The sequence below is a fragment of the Otolemur garnettii genome, unplaced genomic scaffold, assembly GCF_000181295.1.
Source record: "Otolemur garnettii isolate 467f Iridium unplaced genomic scaffold, OtoGar3 scaffold00086, whole genome shotgun sequence".
In the NCBI taxonomy this organism is placed as follows: domain Eukaryota; kingdom Metazoa; phylum Chordata; class Mammalia; order Primates; family Galagidae; genus Otolemur; species Otolemur garnettii.
The window spans coordinates 2,199,314-2,209,472 of record NW_003852481.1 but is presented as its reverse complement, the minus strand read 5'-3'; the positions used below and the strand labels follow the sequence as shown (position 1 = coordinate 2,209,472).

General features: G+C 37.8%; 1 protein-coding gene across 2 annotated transcripts in view; it reads left to right on the top strand.

The window, feature by feature from the left end:
- Positions 1-10,159, top strand: part of RDX (radixin) — an 80,577-nt gene that overhangs the window by 7,382 nt on the left and 63,036 nt on the right. For both annotated transcript variants that reach the window (XM_012808171.2, XM_012808170.2), the window contains exons 2-4: positions 3,004-3,087; positions 8,779-8,874; positions 9,412-9,686. In XM_012808171.2, coding sequence (XP_012663625.1) covers positions 3,004-3,087; positions 8,779-8,874; positions 9,412-9,686 — 455 coding nt within the window. The remainder of the gene's footprint in view (positions 1-3,003; positions 3,088-8,778; positions 8,875-9,411; positions 9,687-10,159) is intronic.

Genomic DNA, 10,159 nt, shown 5'->3' with positions numbered 1-10,159 from the left:
TTAAAAAAAAAAGGAAGAAAAAAAACAATCGCATTTAAACAAAACAAAAATAAAATAAAACATTGTGGTAAAAAAAAAAGAATAATTAGGCACAGGAGTTGGGGTTTCCTGTGAGCTGTGATGCATGGGCACTCTACCCGGGGTGACAATGAGGGGCTCTGTAAAAAAAAAAAAAAAAAAAAAAGAATAAGGAAGAAAAAAAACAGCCTTATAGACAAATAAGCAAAATATGTGAATAGAAGTTTGAAAGGCGAGGCGCCTGTGTGGTCAGTAAACCTGCTGTGTTAGTATCTGCAGCTGTATATCAGATTACCACCGCTCACCCACCTATCCTCTCACAGTTCTGTAGATTAGAAATCTGGGAGTATGTGAGTGGCTTCCTTGCTCAAAGTCTTAGCTAGAATGAAATCAAGGTGTGGCCTGCTATGTTGTCACTGGAGCTGGGGGTTCTCTTCTGAGTTTATTCTGCTTATTGGCGGAATTCATTTTGTTATAGGGTAATGTATTCTTCTTTCCTGAAGGATGAAGCTGTTGGCGTGGGCCACTCTTAACCTCCTGGAGGCCGGTCTCTGATTTTGTCCCCTAACTCCTTCAGTTCAGCAACAAAGAACCTCTTGTGTCAAATACCTCTCACACTTTATAATCTCTCTAACTTGTTCTGCAACCAGTAAAAGGAAACTCTGTTTTGTTAAAGGGCTCACATGCTTAGATCAGGCCCATGTCGATTATCTTCCTGTGTTAAAATTAACTGATTAGTAACCTTAAGTACTTCTGCAAAATCCCTTTTTTTGAATTGGGGTCTTGTTGTGTTGTCCAGGCTAGAGTGCAGTGGCATCACTATAATTCACAGCAACCTCCAACTTCTGAGCTCAAGTGATCTTCCCGCCTCAGCCTTCTGAGTAGCTGGGACTGCACTTGGTCTGCAAAATTCCTTTTAACATGTAATGTAACATAATGATGGGCTTAATGCCTGGAGAGCAGAGATCATGGGGCCATCTTAGGATTTTGTGTGCCATGTACTGTGTATAGAAATCTTGTTAGCTTCTTCAGCAGTCTGGGATCCTCATGGAAAGACCACACTGAGATAATACTTTACGCCTAGTAGATTGTCAAACACTAAGAAATCTCATAATACCCATTGTTAGTGGAAATACAGACCAGCAAGCATAAGCTGTAAGAAAATTCAGCGTTATATGGGAAAGGTATGCACATCTTATTACCCAGGAACTCTGAGTTTATACTTCTAGAGAAATTCAGACATGTGTGCTAGGAGACATGTACAAAAATGTTCACAGCAGTATTCTTAATATCCAGAAAACTGGAAATATATTCATTTGAGAGGAAAATGAGTAAATAAGTTACTGTTTAATCACATGTAGAGTATTGTATAGCAGTGAAAATGAATTATAATTACAAAAACAGTGACCCTTAGGAATATAACTTACAAATTCAAACTAGTGTGGTATAATTTTAAAATATCTTTTTAAAACTTTTTTAAATTGTAAAGTATCTTTTTAATTGAAATGGAATATACATGCCCAAAAGAATATATCAAAAGTGTGTAGTTGATAAATTTTCATAATTTGAATATACTCAGGTAATCACTGCCTGTATCAAGAAAGAAGACTTTATTAGCAAGTACTAAGGAATTATAGCTACAAAACAAGAAAAGTGAAATTATTTTATATATGGGTACCCCCTTTTTGATAGAACTTTTTTTTTGCAGTTTTTAGCCAGGGCTGGGTTTGAACCCACCATCTCTGGCATATGGGGCCAGCATCATACTCCTTTGAGCCACTCCTTTGAGTTCTCCCACCCAGAACTTTTTTTTTTTTAAGTAAGAGAATAACAAACACAAAATTCAGTTTGGTGCTTACCTATGAGGTGTTGGGGATTGGGTCCTTACCAAGATGAAATACAGTGGCATATGCAGTATTATTGTTATTTCTAGTAATTAAGTTGGATGGTGGATTTATGGGTTTCATTTTATTATGCTTCATTGTTTATATATGTTAAATGTATTTTGTAAAATATATATGTATATATATCTTAAAGACAAATAAAAGTTACTTTATTTTAAAGAAGGATGAATCAGTAAGATTTGATTAAAGAAGATATTGCAGGTAAAAGCCATTGCGTGTGCTGAGGTTGTAATCGTTAGAATCAGTAAGTTACTTAAGTGGAAATAAGTCTGGTCTACGGTAGTTAGAAGTTAAGAAGATAAAGTGGCACAAATTCTGGCCTTAGTAAGCCTGCAGGCTGATGGAAAAGGCTACGTAGAAACATGCAGAAGCAAGCATGACTAAAAACCTTAAATATAATTGTTACAGAAACAAAGTAGGAATGACTGTAGGTTTATGCTGGTAAAGGGAAAAGTAAAGATTGTTAGAAATAGGTACAGAAATAACAAGGTAGGGGGAAATTAATAGAGAAATAAGTTAATAAAGATAAAATAATGAAAAAGTATAAATTTGGACCACATAAGGAATTCTAGGTGAAGATGCTATTCTGGGTAAAAATTATTTCGGTAAGTTTTTGAGATCGTTAGAAAGGTATTACCCAAGAAAAGTCATATTTAACATAGAGTCTAGCAAATAAAGGACTGCTTTATGAATAATTTTGAGAATACATTTGCAGAATGAATAAAACTAAGTGTCTGATTTCTGTGTTGGAAGAAATATGGGATAGTGATTGACCTTCAAAGAATTTGGGGTTAGACCTCAGTTTAAATACCTCCTAGTATTGTTGGAAGGGCTAAATAAAGAGTATGGAAAGAGTATAGAAAACTTTTGGCGTGATGTTCAGTATATGTTCAGTATATATTCAGTAGATGTTTTGAAATGAAGACTTCATTTGTTTTGCAAATAGATTTAAGGTAACCTGTGGATAAGGTCCAACTTTATCAAATAAAGAAAACATTATAAATTGAAGTATTTTATCGTGCCTAATACTTAATAAGTATATTTTCTTTTCTACTTGTTATCTCTTTTATTTTTATTACAGATCAACGTACGAGTAACCACAATGGATGCCGAGCTGGAATTTGCCATCCAGCCCAATACAACTGGCAAACAACTTTTTGACCAGGTATCATTTAACCATATGAAGTGTGTGACTTTGGACACCACTTGTGGATGCTATTTCATCCTATGTTTTCTTGTACCTTTATTAACAACCCAGCAAAGCAGCACGTGGAATTTTTCACATTGCCTATTCAGATACCTTAAATAGCAACAGAGGACTTCTTTATTCTTTTGTATTCATTCCTACATTTGTGGGAAAGGACTTTTTAAATAGTAATGATCAGCAGGTACTTATTTAACATCTGCTCTGAGAATGATTGTGATGGCAGCTGGAAGGGATTCCGAGACACTCTGCATAGAAGGGATAGCAGGGGCAGAGTCACAGGGAGTCACAGGTCAAGCAGCCCTTATCCAAAATGCTTAAGACCAGAGTCTTTAGGATTTTAGATTTTTTTCAACTTTAGGAATAATGAGATGTTTTGGGAATGGTATATAAATCTAAAGATGAAATTTATTTGTGTTTCATACACATCTTATACATGTAACCCAAAAGTAATTTTATAATTGTAATAATTTTATGTGTAAAACAAAGTTTTGACTAGGACTCTTCATATAAAGTCAGATGTGGAATTTTCTGCTTATGGCATCATGTTGACACTCAAAAAATCACAGATTTAGGGAGCTTTTGGATTTTTGATGTTTGGATTAAGGGTGCTCAATGTGTATAGCTATGTTGTAAGGAGACAACTAACAGCATTTGGTGTCAGAGGTGCATGAAGTGCCAGCCAGGGCTCATGGTCAGGTATGTCAGTTAAGATACCTGTACTTCTGGCTCGGTGCCTGTGGCTCAAGTGGCTGAGGTGCCAGCCACATACACCCAAGGTGGTGGGTTCGAATCCAACCTGGGCCCTCCAAACAACAATGACGGCTGCAACCAAAAAATAGCTGGGTGTTGTGGCGGGCGCCTGTGGTCCCAGCTACTTGGGAGGCTGAGGCAGGAGACTCGCTTGAGCCCAGGAGTTGGAGGTTGCTGTGAGCTGAAATGCCATGGCACTCTACCCAGGGGGACAGCTTGAGGCTCCTGTCTCAAAAAAAAGAAACCTGTACTTGTGACCTTGCCTTTTTTTCTCAGTTTCATGTATATGTTGAAGTCACCTGTGGAACTTAAAGTCAATGCTTGGAAACCTCTTTCTAGAGATGCTGATTTAATTGTCTAGGTCTATTCTGAACAGTATTTTAAAATACTATGCTCCTCAAGTAATGCTGTATTGTAATATTGTAACTAATCCAGTTCTACTGAGTAAAGGAGGAAAGGGATTGTCCCTAGAGGTTAGGTAAACCGGTGAGGAGATGATTGCAAAGAGAGAAGGTGATATATCTGACATGGCGTGAGACTTAGAGGGGGGTAACTTAGCAGAGAACAGTAATCTTTGGTCAGACTAACTTGATCTTAAGGAATGAGAGAGTTTCTAGCATGGTAGCAGTAAACATGTTAGAGATCTTGGTTTTATTAGCTGTCATTCTATCATATACTGAACTAAATCTGAAGAATTGAAAATTTTTAATTTCCTGGAAAATTGTTTCTTCTCTTGATAACTAGTGTACTTAATCTCCTGAAGAGTAATTAATGAACTTTAAAGCTCTGATAAGGTCTTTCTGGAAAATGAAAGGCTTTTTTTGTGTGTGAGCAAAATTTTAAAGCAGACTCATAAGCAGCTAAATGTACCACACCTTATGAACTAATAGTCACTTCCATTGATTCTTTTCAACCTTGTGTTTATAAATACGTGGTCTCTGTCCTAGTGAATGAAATGCGTGGAGTTAGCATTTACTGTACTTCATAGCAAAGTGAAATACTGTTTATAGGAAGTGCAATGTTTGTAGTTAATGAGCAACTGAGGCTTTTTTGTATTAGATATTGAAAAACATTATTTTTTATTAAGCAGAATTATTTTTGTTTAAATACCAGGGAAAATGAAATCTCATTTGTTTTAAGGCAGTCATGGGTGGTGATTTAAAAGTGTGCTCCAGAGCCACACTGCCCACAGTGGTCCCAGCTGGAGAGTTTGACTTTGGATGAATTAATTTTTTTGCCTTACATTTCTCATTTGTATAGTAAGGATGATGATAACATTCTTCTGTCAGAGGGTTGTTGTAAGAATTAAATCTGTATAAAGGGTATAGAACAAGAATTTGATAATTTTATTTCTATATCTATATAGCGGGTGCTAAAAACTGTATACAATTTTAAGAAAGGAAAAAGACTGTAAAATTAAAATTGTAATACTCAGTATATACTGATAATTAAAGATGAACACAAGTCATGTTTGACTTCTGTAATTACAAGAGGTGCTCAAGTGGTTACCATCTGCATTGACATTTCTGAAAACATCTCTTAAAATGTATATACTTTTTTTGGCATCCCTGGTATATAAATAGTCTTGTGCTGCATAATAACATTTTAGGCAGTGACTGGCCACATATATGATGGTGGTCCCATACGATTATAATGCCATATTTTTTACTGTACGTTTTCTATGTTAAGATGTGTTCAGATACACATAGTGCAGTATTCAGTACAGTAACATGCTGTGTAGTTTGTAGTCTGGAAGCAGAGGCCACACCACAAAGTGTAGGTGTGTGGCAGCCTGTGCCTCTAGGTTTGTGTCAGTGCAGTCTGTATTCACATGTGCAGTCAGTCATCTGACAGCACAGTCGTCAGGATGTATCCTTGTAGGTGAATGCCTGAGTACATAGTGTTACTATCTGTTCGGGGCTCTTCTCAGGAATTCTTTACTCTCTGTTCTGTTTCCTAACAATTTCTTTTAAAACCCAAGTGTGGGGATTTAAAAACAGGCTTTTTACTTTGGGCATAGTGCGTTTGGCACAGAGATGGGTTCAGGTGAGGCCAAGAGCAGCCTGAATCCTCTCAGATGAGATCATTTAGCTACATGAGTCCGGGCAAAAGCCCCACCTCTGTTTTGAAGTTAGACTGAGGGCAGCTGCTTTGTGTTTAGGGGCTCTGATGGCTTGAAGTCGTAGGTTTGCTCTTTGCTGACTCTCTGCCCACTCTCTTGTTTATCCAGCTTCTACTTGTGGGATTAAAGTAGGGAACGTTCACATCCCTAAGGAGTGCATAAGAAGATCTTTTAGGGGGCAAGAAATATTAAAATACTTGTTTATGTTTTTATCTTTTGTCTTCCAAATTATTTTAAACTATAAGCTTTGTGGTGCACTAGCATGCTAGTGTATTATTTGTAATATATCTAGCTATTGCCCAGGCAGTTTTTTAATTGTAAAGGTCTGTGTTTGAAAGTTTCTGAGAGTAGTGTCAGAAGTCAGGAAAGAGCCACGGGGGAGCCAGGTTCTGTTAGGGAATCTCACAGCTTGAGCTGTCTTGTCCCTCCTGACACTTGTTGTGATGATGAAGTTAGTTAAGGTGACTGTCCTTGTAACCCATACCCCCTGGAGCACGTCCCCTTTTACTTAGCTGGCGTTGTGAATCTCACTCAGCACGGGGACAGAAGCTGGGCCGGACACTTGGTTACTCTTCTGCCTGCTGTTCTCGACCTAGACGTTCTGACTGCTGTCACTCTTGAGTGTTTGTTATCTGTGGCTCTGCTGGGACGATCTATCTTCTGCCAAAGTTTTTTCCACATTCAGTTTTTAATTGTTTAGCATTTGTCAGTTTTTCTATCACCAATATAAGTCCTTATATCCCATGTCTTTAGAAATTTCTCAGTTTTTGTTTTATTGACAGTAACCTTTCCTATTTTCCAGCATAGCTAAAATTTTTTTCTTTTTAATGTTTTCTGTGTGTATCATTTCAGTGAAATTTTTTAAGAGAGGGAAACTAAACTAAAGGGAAAGTAAACAATTTGCTGTCTTGAAATAAAAGCATGGCATATTTTAAGATTTTTTTTTTTTTTGGCCGTTTTTTTTTTGCCTCGGTAGAGTGCTGTGGCGTCACAGCTCACAGCAACCTTAAACTCTTGGGCTTAAGTGATTCTCTTGACTCGTCCTCCCAAGTAGCTGGGACTTCAGGCACCTGCTACAATGCCCAGCTATTTCTTTGTTGTTGTTGTGGCATTTGTTGTTGCTTGGCTGGCCTGGGCAGGTTTGAACCCACCAGCCTCAGTGTATGTGGCTGGTGCCGTAACCATTGTGCTATGGGCACCGAGCCTAAGATTATTTTTTAATATACACCAAGAATATTTATCACTTAAGAACTGATATTGAATCTTTTATAAAGCTTTTTAATGAACTTTCATCTTCACTGGCTCATTTTCCTCATTTTGAAAATGTAGGATTTTGGCTCGGCGCCCGTGGCTCAAGTGGCTAAGGTGCCAGCCACATACACCTAGGGTGGCGGGTTCAAATCCAGCCCGGGCCTGCCAAAACAACAATGATGGCTGCAACCAAAAAATAGCCGGGCGCTGTGGTGGGCACTTACAGTCCCAGCTACTTGGGAGGCTAAGGCAGGAGAGTTGCTTGAGCCCAGGAGTGGAGGTTGATGTGAGCTGTGATGCCACAGCACTCTACCCAGGGGGATAGCCTGAGGCTCTGTCTCAAAAAAAAAAAAATGTAGGATTTTTTTGTTATTGCTGTTGTTTTTTGACACATGCTTTTAAGTTTGGGAACAGTGCTGGGTGTATATCCTAGTTCCACCACTTTATTTATTCTAATACTTCTGAGGGCCTACCACAGGCTAATCATTCTATGAGATGTCATAGGCATTAAGATGAATAAAATAATAATCTGGCTCAGGGCCTGTAGCTTAGTAAGTAGGGTACCAGCCACATACACCAAAGGTGGTAGGTTTGAACCCAGCCTGGGCCTGCTGAACAATAATGACAACTGCAACAAAAAATAGCTGGGTGTCGTGGTGGCGCCTATAGTCCCAGTAACTTGGGAGGCTGAGGCAAGAGAATCGCTTACGGCCGAGAGTTTGAGGTTGCTGTGAGCTGTGACACCATGGCACTCTACTTAGGGCAATATAGTGAGATTCTGTCTCAAAAAAATAAAGAAAATAAAAATAAATAAAAATAAATAAAAATAAAATAATAATCTCTGTCCTTAAGTATTACACAGTCAAGTTACTAGTAGACGTATTAGCAATAGTTAGTCATGGTACGATAAAGTACTATGGGAGTATCAGGGAACGAGCAATTTTATCTCGATAATAGGAGAGCTTTATAGAAGTCGTGCTAGTTGAGCTAGTTCTTAAGGAAGAAATTATTCAACAGGTGGTAAAATTATAGAAGAAATATTCTGGGCAAAAGAAACAGTATGAGCAAAGGTATAGAAGTGTGAAATTTATGGTACATTCTAAGAATGGTTTCTTGTTCAGTAAAGGTGGAACATGGAATATATCAGACTCTTTTCTTTTTTTTTGAGAGAGAGTTTCATTATGTTGCCCTCGGTAGGGTGCTATAGCATCACTTAAACCCTTGGGCTTAAACCCTTGGGCTTAAGAGATTCTCTTGCCTCAGTCTCCCAAGTAGCTGGGACTACAGGCACCTGCAACAACGCATGGCTATTTTTTGTTGTAGTTGTCATTGTTGTTTATCTGGCCTGGGCTGAGTTTGAACCTGCCAGCCTTGGTGTATGTGGCCAGCGCCATGACCACTGTGTTACGGGCGCCTAGCAGGAAAGACCTTTCTTACAGCAAAGGAATGAATATACCTATATCTATGTAGTTTTGTCATTTAGATACAATGTGAATTTTAAACTGAAATGGATTTTTTTTTTTAAGGTGGTGAAAACAGTTGGTTTGCGTGAGGTCTGGTTTTTTGGGCTGCAATATGTCGACAGCAAAGGCTATTCCACATGGCTCAAACTAAACAAAAAGGTAAAATGTATGATAATATTAAACTAATAATTAAAGTTATCATGAATTTGTGCTGGAACAGCTAGTAGTCTGATTCCAAGTGTCCTTTTGCAGTTATCTGTGTTAATTAATCATTAAGAGGTATAATTTAGTCTTTTAATTTATTAGGCACTGTCAGCTTACTGTCTTAGAAAAAAAGAAATGTTCACTTTTCTTATTTGAAAACTTAGCACATAAGAAATATTATCTTTAAGCAAGTATTACAAATTGTATAACTAAGTACTTTGACTTGATTTAAACACATGTAGGATACACTTCTCAAGGATATGAAGAGCTGTCCTCAGTGTGGTTTTTAGGTGGAAACTGTAAGTTACAGGTCACATTCTGGAGCATAGAATCATTTTCTCATATATAGTTGTTTACAGATTTAAGCTGATTCTTGCTTAAAGATTTAGAATCTTTTATTTTACGTGCTTCCAAAAAGAATTTGATATAACTTGAGTTCAGTGATCATAAACTTAAGATTTTCATTGATTATACTTGAAATTACTGTTCCAGGTAACACAACAAGATGTTAAAAAAGAGAACCCTTTACAGTTCAAGTTTAGAGCTAAATTCTTTCCTGAAGATGTTTCTGAGGAATTAATTCAAGAAATAACCCAGAGACTTTTCTTCTTGCAAGTTAAAGAAGCCATCTTAAATGATGAGGTATATTGCCCACCAGAAACTGCAGTTCTCTTGGCTTCCTATGCTGTCCAGGCCAAGTACGGAGATTATAATAAAGAGACTCATAAACCAGGCTACCTGGCTAATGATAGACTCCTACCCCAGCGGTAAGTAAAACATAGCTTTATGTTATGTTATCTGAAAATTACATTCCAGAATTTTGTAAATAAACAAAAACTGTTTTTGAGATTTTGAGTTGGCAGCTGCATCAGAGTATACATTTAAAAATCATGACCTACCAGCTGCGTGATTTGTCTGCTGGATACTCACTGAAGTTGATCTGCCTCTTCCCTCCTCATTCTCACGGAGTAGGCAATAAATGGAAGCAGTGATAATTTGGGCTGGAGGGCAGGACATGACTGCTGTTGCATAGTAAAAATTCTAACACAAGCAGATAGGGGCTTAATAAATGCTTTTGAGAGTAAGTGGGAGGTTTTGTTTTCTCCATAGAATTAAGTTTCTGGGCTTGGCACCTGTGGCTCAAGTGGCTAAGGCGCCAGCCACATACACCTAAGGTGGCGAGTTCAAATACAGCCTGGGCCCGCCAAACAATGATGATGGCTCAACAACAACAAAAAAA